Source organism: Limanda limanda, chromosome 6, assembly GCF_963576545.1.
Source record: "Limanda limanda chromosome 6, fLimLim1.1, whole genome shotgun sequence".
NCBI classification, from domain to species: Eukaryota; Metazoa; Chordata; class Actinopteri; order Pleuronectiformes; family Pleuronectidae; genus Limanda; species Limanda limanda.
In genome coordinates, this window is record NC_083641.1 from 20725556 (window position 1) to 20746663 (window position 21108).

Consider the following 21108-nt stretch of genomic DNA (forward strand, 5'->3'; position numbering starts at 1 on the left):
ATTGGACGAGCCAGAAGCAGGAGGCGCAGCGATTGGTTAGTCCATAACTACAGTTGCAGGATCTTCTTCTTCCCCCTCAAAACACAAAGCGGAGGCAGCTCTTCATAGGCGCGCTGCTGCCACCCACAGGATAAAGCACTGCACTACAGGAGCTAGCTAGCTAACACTGTCATTACTTTTGAACGTCGCTGGATGTAGAAGATGAAGGCAAACTGTTCAATGTTAAAATGTTAAAATGTTGTTATCTGGTCTAAAGTTAACAGGATAATAAAGATGAAGCCATAAGTAATCGGTGGTGATTTCCCCACCAGGTCCCCCAGCTAAACTCAGTCACAGATTCGAGCAGTAACGGGGACTGGACCACATCCGCTCACGATCCAATAAATCTGTGTCGAATCTGCTGTAGATTATCAAAGAGAAACACTATTTGAAAAACAGCGTCGGGTTTGTAAACTTCTTTATTCCGCTTGTGAAGAGAAGCATGTGACCGCTTCTCTTTCCTCACTCTGAGCACATGTCAAAATGCTGCAAATACGAAAGTGGGGTCATTAAGTTATTATCATTCAATTATTAAGAGGTTTTAAGGTACTTTTTATATCAGTGCAAAGAAAGTAGAGTCGGCGGCTAAATAATATCACGTGTGTTTCCATTATGAAACAGGAGCTAACTGTGACTCAGGGAAACTGTTACTTTTCTAGCGGGTTGTTCTACCCGTTATACAAAGTGAGGGTCTTTTTCTTGACGTAACACGGCTCGTTGGTCTAGGGGTATGATTCTCGCTTAGGGTGCGAGAGGTCCCGGGTTCAAATCCCGGACGAGCCCTTACTTTTTGAAGGATCCGACGCCAAATCGCTGTTTTGTGTGAGTGAAGCTCTGAAGGACAAAGCCTCTGGTGTCATGTCTGATCTGAGCTCACTTAACCCAAGGGATCTGCAACAGGAAACACTGGGAACGTCCAATCTCCTTCAGAATGACGATACACGGTTTCTTTGTTAGTTCCACCGATGTACTTTAGATTCACATTAAAAAAAAAACAACCCACTGCTCTCAGTGGAAGTAAAATAAAGAGGGCTCGTCCGGGATTTGAACCCGGGACCTCTCGCACCCGAAGCGAGAATCATACCCCTAGACCAACGAGCCTAGACGACCCTCACCACAGTAATACCTAATATGAATCTGCACCATGTGATGTACACTAACCTCTTAGATTCTCACATCTCCATCTTTGTAAACGGATGTATTTAGCTGGTTAGGGTTTATATTGGATTCGTAACAGAACAATAAAGACACGCAGAGCAATTCAATTAACTTCTTTTTATATATCATACATAAGACTGTCTTAATATAATACAAAGGGCATTGTCATAAACACAGCAAAGTCTTGACTAGATCTTACAATCTGTGGATACATGGACTTATCCTTTCCCCCATGCTGTTCAATTCTATAGTGCATGTTGCATGTACAAAAAAAGTGAAAAAATGTGGAATCAAAAAAAAGAAAGAAAAAGAAAACAAACAAAAAAAAAGGATAAATCCAAATTAAATAAGAGGATTTCAACTTCTGTTGGGTGTTCAGATATGTCAACAAGTATACGTGTTTGTGTGTAACCCACAAACTGAACAGGCTTATGAAAGATGGAACCTTTTTTCAACCATGTGCTTCTCATATAACCAAAAAGTAAGGTTTGTGATGTACATGCACTTACAATATACCCTGTGAAAATTATTAAGGTTTGAAGATCTAGCTTTCCCTGTTTGATTCAAACCCTACCTCATAGTGTTGTCCTGATGTAGTCAAGTACCTTTGCCAAAAGGCAAGGTTTTGCCACTAAGAAAACAGGAGTTCCTGCCCACTGAATGGTCACCAAATTGACAAACATAATCAACATACCAGCAGGAGCAAGGTAGTGAGTTCTATACTTCCTTTATTAAAAAAATATAAATATATACATAAATTCTATTTCAACTATTAAAAAGGGGCTGCATTTCATGACAACTGCTCTAAATAAGAGGTCAATCAGCATGATCTGAAATAGGCGCACACTTACGAGTCACTGCAGTCAATTTTTTTTTATTTTTCAGTCTTTATTTTTGGAATGTTTAGTACCAGTATGAGTGCCAGTCATAAAACCACTGGCGATTTCTAAATGTCTCAAATTCTGCGGGGTATGAAAAATGATTGCAAATTTGCAATTAACCTTGACATCCAGATAAAACCCCAATCTCAATATAGGTAGCTTTACATTTTGTTTGTGGAAATACCAAGCAGGATTTCTTATGATGGTTTCCCCTTTAAAATGACAACAGCAATACCTGTGGCCTGCCCTTAAATTTGAATGGTGGCTGTGGGCAGGGTTTTTTCTATCCAATTTTCAAAGCTGATAAAATGAGCAACAGAAGAAAGAAAGCACTTCAAACTCCCTGATATAAAAAAAAAAAAAAAAAGAATCTGGATATTGACTGTAATGTTTTGAGGACATGCATGTCTGCCTAGGCAAAGCATGTGATTGTGGGCTGATGGACACCCTTTCCCTTTGAATAGGACAACAATCATGGGGATCTGCCCTACCAAATCAGAACAATGCCATTCAACACAAACTGATTTGCCACAATTATCTTAATGCTGCCAAGACAATGACATTAAGTCTTGCTTAATGGCAGAAACTAGCCAAGTTGACCAAATGATGTATGAAAGGCAGCAAAACCCTTTGAAATAGTATGATGGGGCAAAAGAAAAACGACGACACAGAAATAGAACGCATTAGTCTCCTTTTTTTTTTTTTAAACCATCAGCTTCTACCTTGCTACTCCGGAGCCTGCAGAGTAACTACCAAATTCTCTAACATACCAAGTTTTAAAAGACTCCCAAAATAATCTACCAATTAATATGGAAACAGTTTTGGTAAAACGTTGCAAACAAATCTGGCCAGAATACACAATAGCCAACGGTCTCAACAACGGTCTCCAGTTTTGCTAAAGTAAAATATTGCAGCTGCTTGTATTGACGTTAAAATAAGATCTTGATAAACTTTGCGTCAAAGTGGTGAACTGCTACATTATTGGTTACAGACACCTATATGCTATAAAACAACTGCTTTGGTATAAAAACATATCCAAAGGGAAAATAAATTCTTGTAAAATTCACAGCATAATTTGAGGAGAAAAAAGGCAGTCACTTAACTCATTTTTTTCTTCAGTTTCCATGTTTTGGATGGAGAGACTTGTGCAGGTGGTTCTGATGAGGAACTACATGCAAAAGGGGAAAATAACAAAACATAAAAGGGTAGACTCTGGAATAGATAGTTCTTTCCACTGCAAAATCCTTAACCAGTGAATAAGATTCTCAAGGAAGTAATGTTTAGGAGGTTGTTGTGTACAATAAGACCCTGTTATGTGGGGCCCTGCTGAAGAAGTAATCTTTGTCGAGAAAGGCCTCAAATTACCATTCTTATTTACCTTTTTCTAAGTTGTTTTAATTTCCTTAAAGAATTAAGGGCTGTCTAGAGAGAAAAATAGAGAAAAGCCATCTTAATTCAAATGATAATGTCCAGCTCCATCGCACTCCAAGTCCATGAGTCATAAGGCCAAAGGGTTATCTAGAACCAGCCGCTGACTGTCTTCCTCTCCCTGGGCTGGATCCTTTCGTCTCCCGTGCCCATCGCTGCTCTCGTCTGTGCCGGGCCCGGTCGCAGCTCGCAGGACTACGGGGCCTCTAGGCCTGAGGGGTGGTGCTTCCCTCTCCTTTGACCCGGTCGGTGTCGGTATCCACCTGCGGGTTTCTCCTCTCCGACCGGCCAGCACAGGCTATAGGGACTCCACTGCCGTGTGCTTCCCTTCGACAGAGTTACACAATACCGACCAACAACAAGAAATATCACCGCAAACACTTCCCCTCATTGTCAAGCTACAGGATTTACAAGCAGCTTTTACGTGAAATTTTCACTTAAAAGGGCAAAATAATTAAGAACCAGTGGAACAGTAATGTCAGGCAGTCCACATTTTGAATCGAAAAAGGACGCCAAGCATTTCATCACCAACAGCTACCTGCAAAACAGCTTCAAACTTCTCTCTGAAATGCTCCTTAGAAGATTTTGCCACATAATACCATATGGTGATTACTTGGTGGTTACATGAAACTGGTGAAATGGTAAGATGGATGTCTCAATCTCACTATGGTTATTCCGCAGTATTATTTTGTGCCTAATGATTGCAAAAGAAAAACTGATGAAAATTACATATATACTTTTTAACAAAGATTTTTCTCTGTAGTAGCGGTTCAGTGATATCTCCCTTCTGACGTGAGCAGCTTTTGTTCTCAACACACCTTGTAGTAAAAAACACCACCTTAAAAATGACGCACAGGGGGAACACACAGCCAAATGTCAGTGCAGTCACGAGCTGGCCATAGAACTCTGCTGCACACACACTCCAGTCATTGGAGACTCCTCCCGGTCCATGCCCTGCCTCATGCCCAGGTGGCCTTCCGCTAGGTAGTGGGCAGGCCCTGTGTTCGTGCCCATGGAGAATGCAGGGTGCGCTGCCATGCCAGTCTCCTGCCGTGGGTTCGAGAAGGCACCTAGCCCCATACTCAGCCCACCATTCTGACCAAAGTCAAGGGCTCCAGTGGGCAAATGGCGGAGCTGGTAGGCCGCGTTGCCATGGTTCCCAGTGGAAGAGGACGATGTAGAGGAAGAGGAGGCAGAGGAAGACAGGGAGGTCATGGACAGATGCCCATGAACCACTTCCATGGAGTCCTGTGTTGAGGAGCTGTGTGTCGGGGAGGTGTAGTGGCGAGGGCGTGGCCGCGTAGCCATCATCGGCCCGTGGTGGTGATGAGCATGTGAGTGGGGATGCAGGGCCTTAGGGTGCTGAGGGGGAACATGGAAGGTGGTTTCCTGGACTGGGTGTGTCTCTCCAGTGACCGACTCCGGTACAACGCCACCTCCCCACACCAGCGGGGGTGGGTAAGGCTGTCTTGCCTGTCAATGTCAAGCACATAACAAAGTCAGTTGTAGAATACAGCGGCATAGTTTTTCTAGCCTTGAAGCAGTTTTGCTCAACTGTTACATATAACATTGAAATAGACTTAATTTCAGTACAATGAAATAAAAGTTGACATGTTTGTCAACTGACACACAATCACACCCTTCATATCATTTCAAGACTGTAGTTTTAGAATTTTAAGAATATTAATCCTGTCTTGTATAAGAATCTGTCAATGACAGTAAACCAAACATTTTAAAGCACATATTCATTTGTCTTTTAGATTTGTTCTGAAGAAAAAATACAATCTTAAATTATGAGTTAATATTATATAAATATTTCTTGTGCTGCTGTGTCGTTTGCACATTTCCTCTATGGAGGATCTATAAAAGGTACATCTTCTCATAATACTACAAATATCCATTTACTTCCACCAAAATGTGTCCACTCAGTATCAGATCCCATTCAGATCCCTCCATCGAACTCACTGACCTGTGGGCAGAGGCTGTCACCATCGATGGCAGGCAGGGCCGTGCCGAAGTGTCCTCCACTGTGCAAGTGGTGATGGGTCGGGTCTGATCTTGCTCTGCCACTGGTACTTGTCCCAGATGATCCTCCTAAGGGTTAAACAAGGTGTCAAAAGTGCAGCCGTAACAACAAAACATTAAATGTAAGTGCTGCAATAAGATTCGCTCAGGTTTATAAAAACATACAACACATTTTATGACTCAAAGTTTCACAATGAAATAGATTTTAATCATTTGAAAGTTTCTCTTTCTGGCTCATAATTTGTTTCAGCTCACTCCCATGATACCAATTTCCACAAGAGTCAACATCCTTCACTGAAAAGAGAATCGTACTGATGTAATATGATATATGTCCCATCTTATCCTAGACCACAGGAACAGTCAGATCAATACTACATTTAAGGCCAAGGGAACAGGTGCCCAATGTTTTTAGATGGGAGTTACCTGAACTTGAGGAGGTGCTGGAGGTGGTTCCTGAAGACTGGGACTGCTCTAATGCAGGACTTGTAGACACGCTGCTGCTTGTATTGGTCCCCTCATCCGCAGTCTTCTTGAAGAAGCTGTGCTGCAGGGCATAGTAGGGCTGGATGCGGCTCTTGGGGTCATAGTCCAACATCCGGAGGATAAGGTCCTTGAACTTCAAGTAGTCAGCAACAGCATGGCCAGACTCCCCTGCCCTCCGGCCACCTGGACCCCCTGTCTCCACACCCAGGATGGAGTGGAGCTTCCGTGAGGCTGGAGGCTTATACTGTTAAGGCAAAGTGCACAAAGATTAGGAGATTTACTCATCCGAGACTACAGCATGTCCTGTCACAATGTACCTTGGTTTTAACGATAATCACAAAGCACAAATTTTTGTTTAAAGGCCAAGTTAAGCAAACAACTGAACTCACCCTTTTGCCATCTTTGGTCTTCTTTACACTCCATGTACCATCTGAAAGCTTCTCAAAGAACTTCCTGGCTTTTGGGGCTAGGTCCATTATATGATTCGGTGGGATACCAAGAACCTCGACTATTTTGTTCATCTGGTCCACCTGTGGAAATGTTATCAATCAAGTTACATCTTCATGCAAGCACAGGTAGGTATCAGGCAGGACTGCAAAAAATGTACATTGTAAACCTAAAACTTTAAATAAGACAGCCTGACTTAACAGTTTTAAACACAGTTTGTAAGGTTAAACATCCTTAAATATTCTTTGATAATTTAGAAAAAACATTTAGCAATGGACAAGTAGCTACAATGTCAAACCGAATGTTAAGGGTTGTTAACTGGGTGATGTGTGATATGTTTTGAACACTTCTCAAATTTGGGGTTGTACATGATCTTATTTAAAAGCTGCAGTTGCAATTCAAAGAATGACAAAGAACAAACAATTTGTTTTGTAACATTTCAGTTCCTCCCACCTCATTGGCTCCGCTGAAGAGAGGCTCTCCAGTGTGCATCTCTACCAAGATGCAACCCAAGGACCACATGTCAATGGCCAGGTCATAGGGCATTCCCAGCAGCACCTCTGGGGAACGGTAGAAGCGACTCTGGATATATTGGTATATCTATAAAAAGAAGGCACAGAAACTCAGTCTGTTCATTTGCTTAAAAACTCTGAATTGCTGAATATCACCTGATATTTACAGGCAACATCACTCACATCAATGGGACATTTTGCATTAAAATTATTTAATTGTTGATGAGGAAAACTGCAGCAACTTACCCTTTGTCCCAGTTGGCATGAGCTGCCAAAGTCCACTATTTTGATGGCACTCCGCTTGGGGTTGCAGAGGAGGATGTTCTCAGGCTTCAGGTCACAGTGGATGATGCTGAGCTCAGGCGTGGCCAGGAAGAGCAGCGCCGTGCATAGCTGCTGGGCAAACTTCCGGGTGAGGTTGAGTGAGACGCCACGGAAGTTGGTATTTCGGAGCAGGTCATACAGGTTATATGAAAGCATCTCAAACACCAGGCAGAGGTGGTTCCGAAACATGAAGTGACGCTTTAGGTGAACTGCAGAAAATCAAATGGTACGCATGTTAGTCAGATACAGGAAAAGCTTTTCAATTTCCTTAATATTTCTTATCAAATCAAAGTGGATTACCGATGTAGTATTTCATCTCGGTATCATGTTTGTTCATGAGCTCTAGCAGGCGCACTTCAATCTGGGCTTGATTGAGGAAAGCTTTCTTGTTCTTGATGATCTTAATGGCAACCCATTCCTGCTCTGCCCGGTCATATGCTTTCACAACCTAAAAGATTCAAAGAAAACCGTCATTTTTAATGTTTCCCAAAATTAGATTCTAACTGCTTTGTTAACTATAGATATTAACACTTCTGCTTTTAGGTGCAAATGAAAAATTGTCAGTAAGATGCATTGAATATTTCAGTTATTGATTCAGACAAAAATAAACCATCGTGTGTTTCTCCAAATTAAAGACAACTTCCTCGGGCACATGTAATCAAACAAAGTTGTGCATGTGTGTAATTTTGAATTAAGTACCTGTCCAAATGATCCTTTTCCTATCAAGGAATCAATCTCATAACGGTCCATCCACTTCTCCCCATTCTTGACGATGTAGTCATAGTTATCATCGTCATAGCCATCATTAAAGACTTTCCTCTCTTTTTTGTGACTGGAGTCTTCACCCTGACCCGTTTGGTGCCGCCGCTTCTTTTTTGCATAATACACCTATAAATAAACAAAATAATATATATGATCACACATGAATTCAAATTGGTTTTCATTTACAAAGTTTCGCAGTTACACCAATTCTTACAATAAAAAGAAAAGAGGATATCGATAAATGTACATAATAAAAATAAACTAACCTCATTGATGTGTTTGTATGTTTTGATAAGGTCAATGGAGAGCTTCCTCAGGGGAGCTGAAGTTGGGTCACGAAAGCACTGGGGCATGTGCCTCTGAAGTATCAAAAGGGAGATGCACAAAATTTCATAAACAAACAATAAGCACAGTCCTTTTATTAGTAATAGGATTTGGTTAAGTCTTCTATGACATTAATTAAATATACTAGCACAAATATTTGCATTCTTATTATTTCACCGCACATTAAAACTGAAAGAATTCAAAGAGCTGGAGCAGGGTACGGTAAGTGTACCTGATTGGCAGTGAGCTGTGGTGTCTGGTCGCTGTACGGTAAGACCGCAACAGATTGGTCAGTGCTTGGCTGGTGGCGGTCACTGTACTGCTGGTGCGTATGGGGCATTGGAGCAGCCATCTGAAGACCAGCAGTGTGTAAAGAAAAAGAGGGCGCAAGCCGGACGGACGAAGGTTTGCATGCTGAAGTCTCTCCTCCTGGAAGAAATTACACTTCTGTGAATTGTATCCTTAACTCAACAGTATATATAACACAACAGACAAAGGAGAAAAATAGGTAATAATCCTAATCTAAAGCTACTGTATTTCCTCCACAATAAAGGCCTCAAAATAAAGCAGGAAAAGATATGTGTCACTTATTGTACAGATTAAATATGATCTATTTATCTGCTCTAACCAGTGAGAATTTTTAGCAAACACAATTTCATGTTGGAAAGAGAATTATATGCAAAATGAAAATTATGCATTTATATTATTTACATTTATGTTGAAATGATCAAGCTAAGGCTTTAAAACAGACATGATCACAAAATATGTTAAAATGAAGAACAAGGATTAATTCATTGTAAAGAGACATGTCAGGTTAATGCATAGTGTCTTTTGTTAAATCTGTTAAGTCATAAAAATGCATCAAAGGACAAGCACAAAATAAAATATAGCAGTAATATATCAACCTTTGTGAAGAAAAAGGAGCAAAACAGCAGCTTTAACAGTGAAAAGGGGTGAAAAGGAAGCATCTCCACACTGTACAGTGAATCATCCTTCATTTTAAGCCAGAAGGAATCAAAAAATTATTAAATAGCATGTTCAGCTATCAGCATCTCTCACCAGACAACACAATTCACCAGTGCTACACAGTAACCACTATTCAGAATCCCAGCAACAGCACCTAATTAGCATAGCCTATCACCACAGAGATACAGCGTGATTTGGCAAGCCCATCAATGCACAGACCAATCACAACGCAGTATGCAAATAGCCTACTTTTGTTGCCAGGGCAGAGCTGCTCCCATTTTCCAATGAGAAAACAAGAAATAAACAAGAAATAAAATTGAACTTTGGCACACTTAGACGGTGCTTTCAACACAAGAGCCTGACAGCAAAATAGCTGCACAGCCCAAAACCTGCACTCCATCCGAGAGCGTTAGAAAGCTGACCCAGCTTCGGAAAAGGAGAAAATACACATCCACTGACAGGAAGAAGAGAAACTGTAAGGTGATAGAGCACAAGCAAGGGCTGTATTTTAAGAACCTTAACCGTTTTGTTATATTATATAACACAAATATATATATATATATATATATATATATATATATATATATATATATATATATATATTATGTTTTATATATAAATTCAATTTATATATTTTTTTTAATAAAATCCAATCTTGTAAAATAGACTCAGTTATAATGTTAAAGTAAAATTACTTCAGTTAAATCTTAAAGAATTTATTTAAAGTGTATTTTATACACATTAAATCCAAAGCACTGAAATGACCAGACAGATTTGTCATGATGACTAGTGTGTCTATTTTAATGCTTGTTCAGCTTAGATCTGCGAATGATGTCAAACCAATTTTAATCACTCTGAGCTCTGTCATCAAATAAGAAAGTTCAACTGAATTAATGGAAATATTTAATCGTTTATATACATAGTTTTAATTCACATTCTTTGACTTTTACTCTCCTTGGGATGAGAAAGATGTGTGAGTTTAGCTGCGTAATTCACAACAGCAAAATAAGAGAACGAGAAGAAGTTATTAAGAGCACCGCTTTCCCCCCAATAGGGTTAAGGCTTAATATATAGCAGCTAACCTGGATGCATCGTCTCCTGTAAAATTTCATATCATTCTGGGAAGAGAGTCCAGCAGCAAAAGACAACCCACTACAAAGAATAAAAACATATCATTATCAATGTGAATCTGTGGTGGGTTTTAACTTCATGGTGGCTAAACTTATTTTGAGAAGAAGGGACAGAGGATCCCTAAAAAGCAGGGGACACCCCTAAACTTTTAAGAGTGTACTTGGGTAATTGTATGAACTCTTGTTTTTGTTTTTTTAAAATAATGCTAAAATGAAAAAGGTTAGCTGATTGTGGATCACTGATTATAAGCATTAAGTTCCCAGACAATTAACTTATCAAACAAAATATCTATGGTGAAACTGATAAGATAGATAGTTCAGAAAGAGAGGCACAGACAATGTGTTACATGTTTTTGAAATATTGTGGCCTTACTAGCACTGGCTCTCCTCTCAGAATGTCCAATGACTTTAATATTACAATGAACTTTAAGAGCTAAAATATACTTTTGGAAATGTGGTAGTCCAACTGGCCCATTTGAAAATATCGTACAAGATTATGCAAATTGACAAAGAACTAAAAAAGTTTGGTTTGAGCCCATTTTACTAACAATAAAACCTAAGATGACTATAGGGAAAATGTGACATTAAGAATCACTAACCCTGATTGGAAAATTAAGGCTGTATTTAAGCACAAAGCCATTTTGCATGTGCACTTGTAGCTTTGTACTCTTTTCCCTAAAACGTTTGATTAGTCTTCATGTTCAGTACTGACACATGAACAGTTCCTTTCCTGGCTCGACTCATCCTGGCATCATCGGGCCCATTTAGGTGTAAATATAACGACAGCTAGCTTGCTATTAGCAGCCGTATCATATCATAGGTGATGGCTAAAGATCTCTGTAACGAGCCTGTGTGTCATCTTCTCACGCCCAAATGATTAGATCCATGCCGAGGCTGAATCAAAATGTAGCCGATCCAAAACAATTAAAAAGCCTAATCTCTTCTATAACGATGGAGCCCGGGCAGCTCTGTACTTACAGATGGGATAGATATCGTCATGGTTGGAATTTAAAAACCATATTCAGTATAAATCTGCGTCCTCTCCGGCTACACATCGTTGGCGTTTTGCTCCCAATCCCCTCCGTATAACAAATGACAATCGCAATCCAGGCTCGCGTTACCGTTAGCAGACTAATGTTAACTAGCTAGCGTTGTCGTCGTTAACGTTACCCGGAAAAAACTGCGGGACAAGCGGGCACATCTCTCACCGATCCAGTGTTAAACGCTAGCTAGTGACGCTGTGTGCAGCCAGCGGGTTGCGGGGCCCATTCAGCTGGTTCGTCAACAAGTCAACGTTAACCATTAGCCAGGTTAGCCGAATTAGCTAACCAGGCATTAGCCAGGTTAGCTAGGTGAGCTTCCGTACTGTGTAAATCTCAAAACCCAAACTACACCTATGATGGTAATACAATGATACATGGCACTGACAGTTAGCTAACATTTGCCTGGATCGTACAATGACAGTGTCTAATATCGCGGAGGTAACGTTAGCTGTAACGTTAACGCCGTGCCAGCATGACTCTCCGCCAAAAGCCCACACACAACCCGCTGTACCCTCCGGTCCACGGCCAGCTGGAAATCAGATCCCGTCCAACATCAGAATTAGTCCGGTGACCTACTGACTGGAAGCGAATGTTACCGCTGGCTTCAGTGGAGTCGGCGCCGCCACTGGATGTTAGCTAGCCGCCATACCATCAGCTACCATTCTCAACTTCACCGTAGCGTCCATCATGGTTTACCGTTCGCGTTACATACAGTGTGCATCTGCGAAAAGCATTAACGTGAGGCGATGGACAGACAAATGACAAATAAAAACAGTTTACAGATGCTCACCTCTGATGGCACGATCTTCATTTAAAGTCCAATAACCTGTATGATGAGGAAACTTATCCAGCTTGAGCTTCTCCCCTCCCTGCACGGCTAGCGAGTAATGTTAACGTTAAATCCAAATGCCCGTCCTCTGGCCGGCAAACTCTAAAATAATTCACCAGCCAGATTCAGTACGCGTTTCATGTTGCAAGGCTCCGGTGAACAACATCGGCGATCGAAGGCAACTTTGACTAACGTTACCATCAGCTGTTGACTAGCACCATGCTAACGTTAACTAGCACGCATATCTTACTAGCTAACCCGAGCGAACTGGCTAGCTAGTTGACAAAATGAACGCAGCTAACATTAGCTACCTGCCCGGGCTAGCTGTAGCCTCTCTGGCTAGCCCGAAGCTAACGACTTCTAGCCACCGCTAAATAAACGTTAAGCCAAAATCGCGATTTAACGTCGTCCTTACGAATATAGTGTCGGGCCGCTTCGATAAACACGACACCGCGGTCGAGCTCCGAGTGTTTCCAACGCGAAACAGAAGACGTGTCCTCTGATAATTTTGGTGAGGAATTTTGTGTCAATTTTCACAAAATGGCGCGCGGTCCAAACCTGCGCAGTGAACCGGCCCGGTGGACCAGAGACACGGACACCGAGTTAGCGAGGCGCCGCCTAATTCTCTCCTCTGTGTTAACACGTCGGCCTCTCGGTCCTCTTCATCCGATCCGCTGGACGCATCGCGACACCCAGAAACCTCAAAGATACATCCACTGACAGCGGTATTCCGGCGGGAAGGGAGAACATTTGAAAAGACTGAGCTGGGGGAAAAAAAACCCTCCTGACAAAATGGCGATGCTCTAGCTTGTTGCCATGGCAACTGTCAATCAAAAAAAAAAACAAGTGCCCGGATGTAGCGATGACGAATAAAAAATCTCTCCCTGGTCCGAGTTACAGGACAACACGCGACTCATCACCTTCCGCTCAGCTGTGATCTGAAACTCACTCCCAGACTTTAGCTCGCAGACTTTGAGACAAACCATCAGATCTGACTGGGAAGAAGAGATCTACACACAGATCTGACTGGGAAGAAGAGATCTACACACAGATCTGACTGGGAAGAAGAGACAAACCATCAGATCTGACTGGGAAGAACGATCTACACACAGATCTGACTGGGAAGAAGAGACATACACACAGATCTTACTGGGAAGAGATCTGTGTGTTTCTCTGCTGTTTTCCACTGTGCTGTCAGGGGAATAGAAAGAGCATCTTATAAAGTATGTCATATTTTAAGCCATAAATAGATAGATGTATAGATTAATGGATGGATATATAGATAAATTGATACGTTTTATTGTTGTAAGTTGCCTTATAAAAATTGAAAGGTGCATATTCAGAGCCTTAACCTTTCCCAACTCACTGCATAAATAAATGGCAATTAAATTTAAAAAAAAACCACATGAATCACATTGAAAATATATAATGTAGATATGATATAAAACAGGCCAATGATTAATTAATTTACCTTCAACAATTTGTAGATAGATAAAGCCTTGAAACTGAATGTGAACAAATCACAGGCCTAAACTTTTGTTGATTTCTTACAAAACCTTCGTCTGGCAAAGGCAATATTGAATAAAGCTATATTACTACACCTCCGTGCAAGATAAAACTGTGAGTAGAACTGTGTGTTGATATTGCTATTAGGGGTTCATAAAATAATGAACCAGAACAGGGGAAGAAAATAACTGGACCGTGGTTTTAAATGATGGTAGAGGAGCTGTCTCCTGAGCAAAAACCCATCTAACTGGTTTAAGATGAACTGAGAGCGAAGGTGAAAACAAACTAACCTACAAGTGCAACACATTTGTCAGAACTTCAGTAACAGTGTTATTTTCTTGTTTTCTATATTCTAAGATTATGACAAGTGTGGTCTGATGCTGGATGAGTAAGAGAAAATCAGATTAAGATTAGTTCAACAAAAAGTTTCCATTATTTCCTTGCTTTTAAAACGATTTAAAAACAAAACAGAACAAGCATTTAGTGACTAAGGGCACCAGTCGTCTCGCAGGTCAGACAAGTCTCATTCATACATCTCATCACACTCGTATTACTTGTCTGACTTGTGAACACAGATAACTGACGAAACGGTTTCGGAGCAAGACATCTAAGGCCTTGGTGAACTGATTCGTATTAAGCCCACAGGACAAATGTTTCATTTAGTGGAAAATGTTTGGAAAAATTATACCAATGATCCCATTGTCATACAATAAATACTGTGGTGACGTGTTAAAAAAGGATGAACATTACAGACTTACTGCTAATTTAAACATTTTTAAATAAGTTGTTAGTTCTAGTTTCGTAACCCAGGCTGAAGGTAACAAATTAAAAGAGTTGGCTACAAGCAACAAAAACGTCTCAGTGCAAAAATTTTAGCCACTAACCACTTTGTTGGTTTCTCAAAACACCTTTTTATTCCATCTCAAACAGCAATGAAAGTTATATCCTCCATTCACAGGAGACTCAGGTGAAACTATCAACTTAGCAGATTTGCTCATATTAAAACTCCACAGGATCGTCTCTGCTTCCAAAGAGCTGAGGACAACATGATACGTTTCTGTAAATGCTGCAGTTACACGCCTGTTGATTTCAGACATAGACCAGGAACAAACAAAGAGCTGCTTAATGCACTTTGAGTAAATGTTAACTTTGTTTTCAGATCTGAAGCTGCCAAACAAAGTGTGATATTTATACAAAGAGTTGTCTATCCTCCATTTATTTCTAATTAAATGATGTTTGTGGTTCACTTTGTCGGTCTCTATGAGGAGGATTGAGTTAGGATGCTCAATCCAATACTGTAGGATTATTAGTGTTCATGCTAACTAAATTTACCATGGAACCATGGTCAGCATTGATAATTGCAGCTTTTGTGGTCCCATCTGGCACAGTCTTGAAAGTCAGCAGTAGACCATTCAGTAGCTGATGAAGAGAGTCATTGACAAGCCTTCTGGTCTTGTTTCATGCTTTGCACAAATATTTCCACTGATCTATTTGTGGAAGCAGAACAAATATATCTCACAATAAGCCCACTTAAGGAGACCTCCCAAATTCTTGGTCAATAAATTGAAGGACATTGTTGCTCCAAAAGTTTGGCAAGGAGGCAAAATCAACCCGGCTTTTGAGTCGCGTGGCTCTGCTCCATGAACATCCGACACAGCTGAGCACATGAAAACTACACAAATGTGAAGCCTTAACCTTTCCCAACTTAACATATAAATAAATGGCAATTCAATTTAAAAAAATCTTGAAACTGAATGTGAACAAATCACAGGCCTAAACTTTTGTTGATTTCTTACAAAACCTTCGTCTGGCAAAGTCAATATTGAATAAAGCTGACTCTGCTCCATGAACATCCGTCACAGCTGAGCACATGAAAACTACAGAAATGTGAATAGTTATTTCGGCTAGAACAGTTCCTCTTTTTTTATGTCATAAGGACGGATACTAAGAACAAACACTTTGTTTTTGTTGGAAAGTCACTTCAGTCGATCAAACTTCATCAAAGTTTTTTTTATTTGTATCTTTCTACAAGTTGGTGCTATTCAGAGTGTTTAAAAACATGACACAGAGAGCACAAATGTCAACAGTAAAACAATCTGGGAAAAAAATCAGATATTGTTAAAACAAACCAACAAAATAGATAGAGTTTATTTCAAAAGCAATAGATCTTAAAGGTCTTAAAACTGTGTGGGAAACATGTTTGCTTCTCCTTGAACCAGTGAGCAATCCACCAGCAAACTTCCATCAATGGCATGTTTTGGATTAATCAAATAGGAGGGTATATGTTATAGGTTCAATGCCCCCAGAGAAGCAATTTGTTGAAAAAAACAACTAGAGCCGACAAAAAAAATCACCTATAACAGCCAATATAAAAATCAAGTGCATATCAATAACTCTATACCAATAACTATAATAAAGATAAATAGTCAGTGTACCTCTGTTTACCAATCATATAACCTGGTCCATGTATTACTGCAAACATCCTATAGCTACCATGTTGCATTTACATGAGTTATTACCATGTAAAGATGTTGGTTCTATTATTGGGGTTTTTACGTCTCTGGACAGAAGGGAGTAACTGGAGCTGTGTTGAAAGTGAATGGGTTGTATCATGGATCACGTCTGGACTTCTCAGACAGTCTGCTCACATGGTACCGGTCAGTCTGTTGCTCCCCTAAGGTTTCTCCTCAGGTTTTAAAAATGTCTCCATATTTGTTCATGTGAGTGATTGGAATTTCCATACCAGTGAAATAAAATAACAGAATATACGCCTCTGTAAAAATATTTCTAAAACAGATTGGTAAATTTGTTTTCAGTTTTTGGGCCTTCTGGAAATAGCTTCTGCAATGTATATGACTATACTTTAGCTATAGTTCTGAGATGATTAAGTTAGTTCTGGGTCAAAGGTGACGCTGAGGCATCTTCTCTTTTGGCTTAATGTGAGTCACAAGAATCTATTTCTGCTTCAGTTAACTGGCTAAGCCTTCAACGTCTAGATTGATGTCTCCGTCCACACGCCCATCTATTCTCCTGACAAGAGTTTATTCTGTTGGGATGTGATGCACTTCAGAATTTGGATGAAAGCTTGGTGACATTGTGACTAGACTGCAGTCTGCAAACCTCAGACTCTTATTTTGCTGACCACTGTCATCCCTGAATAATGATTGTCCAGTCCAGGCAGAGATGCTGTTGACACAATTTATACCAGCACATAGGCCGACACAGAGACATAACTCTACATGTATATTGTCTCCCTTTACGCTGAAATGTTACACATAAATAACTAATCCAGGCATTTGGTCATGTTCTACAGATCTGTTTTAAAGCAGAATATTTCAGTCTACAGTCACAAGAACTTTCTAGGAAATATTAATTATGGTCAGGATTGTTAAAATGTGTTTTATTTTGAAAATCATGTACTTAGTTAGTCAAGTACAGCCCATGGCCCTTAGTAAAACTATATTTAATTTTTCCAAATGTTTATTAGTCCTGTGCCAATTTATATTTTGTGATTTCCATTATTTTTATTCTTCCCTTCTATGGTTTGAATCACAATCCCACAGCGCGTAGTTTTGATGATTTGAAGGCAGACTTTTATCAAAACTGACTCATGATTAAAACTCATAATTGAAGAATTTGATCTTTAGATGTCTATCCTACTTACAAGCATTGTTTTAATGCCAGTTTCCATTGCTATATTTCAACATACACCAAGTTTTACCAGCTTCTTTAAACATATTAATTTTAAAAAACAATGGGGTCTACTTTCACCTTTTTCCTATGTCAGTCAATAACGGCCCATTTTCAGTCATTCGACTTTCAAGCCAAGACAAACATTTATTTTTGAGTGTAAACTGATGATTTGGGGCTGGTATATCACCTCCACAGCTTTTAACAGATACAGATGTTCTACTATTTGACATTTTACAATAGCAGCACCAAAGACACCTGGTCTACTGCGTAGATGCTGCCTGCCAGGTCACAAGAATTGCACTGCTCCGATGACGCTGTCATTGGTTCATGTGACAATAAACCTTGATTTGATTTGTTTTGATTCCCCTGAGAAGCACAAAACCTTTGTTTAAAAAGTTAGATTTTCTCAATACTACTAATGCTCTCACGGTCACTTTTATGTTGTTATCTGTTCGAGCTACTATTTGGCCGACTATAGCTTTTACTTACCAACCAAACCAAACACTCTATCTGATGCAGGATGTGTCTGAGTCACTGTAGCAAGTGTGGTTTACAACGGCAGCCTGCGTTCACCACAGAGAGCCTAATGCACACATAGCAACGGGAAACAGGATAAAGGCACGACCAGCATCCCGCCACACCTAATGTTCAAAGTCTGGAGAAAAATAAAAACTTTTATGTGGTAAAAACTTATAATCAATAGTGGCTAAAATAATAGTTTACAAGTTACAACAAATGTTCCGAAGTCATTTAAGCGTCTCTTTCCATTTCACATTGAAGCCTCTCAACTCCTTTACAGGATTTGAGCGGTTATATCAGCTGATCACTTTAATCTATGTATTGCATTATTTACGATATACATTAACATTTTCTGAGTGATTGTAAACAGGTTGATGTCCCTCACCAGCGACTTGCACGTCAGCTACATGGTCAAAATAATTCAACTCCATTCAATTCAATTTGATTTGTACAGCATTAAAACATAATATACACGTTCGCAAGGCACTTCATAATATATTACTTTACTTAATTATATTTATCATACTGTGGTGTATTTTAGCTAGATAACTCTTTTGAACATGGTCATAAACCACGATGACATGTTACCATCTTCAGTGTTGATTCTCAAACTCTCACACTCGTTAAAAACTATCCCAGAGTGTATGGAATGTATGCGTTAACTCTCTCCCCCAGAGAATACTTTCGACCTGTACAATGAAGACGCCTTACACTACAAGATGCTAAACATGCCCTTATTTAGGCTGAAGACCCTGTTGTGTGATGTAATGTTATCTATAGGTTTGGGGTCCACCTCCCATCTATAAAACTTCTTGCTCTGCAGGGAGACTTCAGATTTCACCATTTTGGCCTGTGTGATTTCTCCAAGTTCCGGAGCTTGTCTTGACCTGTACTGCTGTTGTTTAATAAACATCATTTTACTTGTAAGTACTGGGTCCGCGGTCCTTTTGCTTCATCATCAACTTCTACAACAACAAGGCGACCTCTCGGCTGACAAGAATACACGTCAATACCAAACCCTTACGGTTCAACAGCACCACAAACTGCAGACTCTAAAGTCAAGTTTGTTTATCAAGCATGTTTAAAAGATCCTGAGTCTACCAAAGTGCTGTTAGACAAGAACATAAGAACCACATTAAAACAAATAGTAGAACAACACTCAGCAACAGTTCTCTTATATTCCATTTGAACATGAACTACTGAAGATACATATAAACTGCTGATTCTCTCCTGACCTCACACGATCTCAGCTAGTGGTAGTGACAGGTTTTTAGCTTGTTATTCTACAGGTGCTGAAAAAATATTAAGTTGAGGAAATCAGATTAAAGTTGTCAAATGTGCAACAGATAGAATGTTCTTACCAGCTAATCCCTTTATTTTTTGTGCATTTTTGTGCTTTTTAACTTCAACAAGTCACATCAACTGCACCAATAGATCGCATATAAAGAGTATTCTCCATATATAAAACGTTTATCGTCTATAAAAAAAGTCTACCACGACAATTAGTATACCATATTCACTTAGTCAAAATCTAGGGTGGTTGTTTCTTTAATCTGTTAAGCAAGGCTAGTTGAGTTAAACTGTTCTTTGTGCTTCACTTTAAGATACTTTCTCTTTAGTTATGTGTTAACAAGTGAATTACCAAGATATCTCTTCATCAAATGTTATTTTTCAGCTAGACAAAAAACACATGGACACTTTTAGGCTCATTTAAGATTTTGGTTGGCTCTGTCTTTCTACAGGCTTTAATCTTTTACAGTTTAATCTTATACATTCGTGCCAGTTAACCATTGACGCACACATTAATACACACACTCACACACTGATGTTACAACCATTGTGGTGATGTGAGGCTCATTATCTTGTAACTGACCTTCTGATCAGTGGACGACCTGCTCCACCTCCTGAGCCACCACTGCCGTATATTTATATTATTTCTAAATCATAATCATTTTATTTTTATTTATTTATCATTATTGTATTAAACAGCCATCAAAGTGTCAGATTTAGGATTTCCCTGTCTTTAATGAGAATTTAAATATATTTATTTTGAGTTGGTGTTGTCATTAAAAGATATTTAATAATACATATTTTCCGAGCATTGTTTCAGTCTCTATAACATTTTTAGGTTTAATTAAATATATCCACACACCCTCAGAGTTAAAATAACAGTCCACTGTGTAGTTCGTTGTGTTCCAACTTTGTGACGTGAGAGTTTAGTCTCTGTGCCCAGAATAAAGAGACTCACTGGTTTCAACCATAGGTTTCAACGTACTCTGCGGCCACCGGATGGCAGCAGAAGCTTACTTGGTTGGCATCAGGCACACATGCATGTCTTCAGTTGTAGTCTTCATTTTATCTCGAGATTGTGATGGAAATACAGATCCAGCTATTACCACCACAAGATCAAAGGAATGGCCACACTAGTGCCCCCTTTAAGTGACCTTGTAGGTCACGTATTCCTTATTCAAACATAGACTGTCTACGAAAAATGTGAAAAGGTAAATGTACACGTGTGCCATGTCCTTGATGGTATTCATGGCTCATGAATGCACCAGTCATCGGGCTATTCAGTGAATATTGTGGTGTTTTTGCCATGTTCTAGAAAATGGCATAATGTTAAAACTTCTGCAGAGACACCCCCACCAGGTATAAGATCATAGAGTCCAAAGATATTGTCATGGCATCGTACGGTATTTTAAGTTACAGAAGTATTCAGATCTTTACTAAAGTGAAAGAAGCAACACATTGCAATTGCAAAAAAAATACCAAAAGTAACTTTCAGGAAACTTTCCACGGGAAACACTAAGCTCGGGAATTTTGGGAATTTTGAAAAAAAACGCTGAGCAATAAAAACATCATTCAAAACTCTATTTTAAAGATGTATGGAATGCAGCACACGCTGCACGTTGAATTTCAACCCTCCACTGTGCATTCTTCCATCACATGCACAGATAACTCCCAGCATCCTTCACTCTACAGCAGGGCTATTGAGGCCTGCTGTAGTGTGCAGGACTAGTCAGGTAAGTTTCAATGATA

The 21108-nt window shown here is 39.7% G+C and overlaps 1 protein-coding gene and 2 non-coding genes across 4 annotated transcripts; 1 reads left to right on the forward strand and 2 right to left on the reverse strand.

Moving 5' to 3' along the window:
• Positions 1 to 750: 750 nt before the first annotated feature.
• trnap-agg (transfer RNA proline (anticodon AGG)) lies at positions 751 to 822 on the forward strand. The gene has a single exon. It is a non-coding gene; the product is annotated as a tRNA-Pro (tRNA).
• Positions 823 to 1068: 246 nt separating this feature from the next.
• trnap-cgg (transfer RNA proline (anticodon CGG)) lies at positions 1069 to 1140 on the reverse strand. The gene has a single exon. It is a non-coding gene; the product is annotated as a tRNA-Pro (tRNA).
• Positions 1141 to 1299: 159 nt separating this feature from the next.
• On the reverse strand, positions 1300 to 12395 carry dyrk1ab (dual-specificity tyrosine-(Y)-phosphorylation regulated kinase 1A, b). Of its 2 annotated transcripts, XM_061072688.1 has the most exons (12): positions 12034 to 12051; positions 10432 to 10501; positions 8616 to 8812; positions 8326 to 8418; positions 7997 to 8185; positions 7598 to 7745; positions 7220 to 7506; positions 6915 to 7061; positions 6404 to 6544; positions 5955 to 6258; positions 5476 to 5600; positions 1300 to 4979 (listed from the first exon to the last, which is right to left on the reverse strand). In XM_061072688.1, the coding sequence occupies exons 2-12, from the start codon at positions 10439 to 10441 to the stop codon at positions 4392 to 4394; spliced, it is 2229 nt and encodes a 742-aa protein (XP_060928671.1). In that variant the 5' UTR covers positions 10442 to 10501; positions 12034 to 12051; the 3' UTR covers positions 1300 to 4391. The 2 variants fall into 2 exon arrangements, with proteins under 2 accessions (XP_060928671.1, XP_060928672.1); XM_061072689.1 differs by lacking the exons at positions 10432 to 10501; positions 12034 to 12051 and adding an exon at positions 12313 to 12395.
• Between the last annotated feature and the right edge of the window lie 8713 nt (positions 12396 to 21108).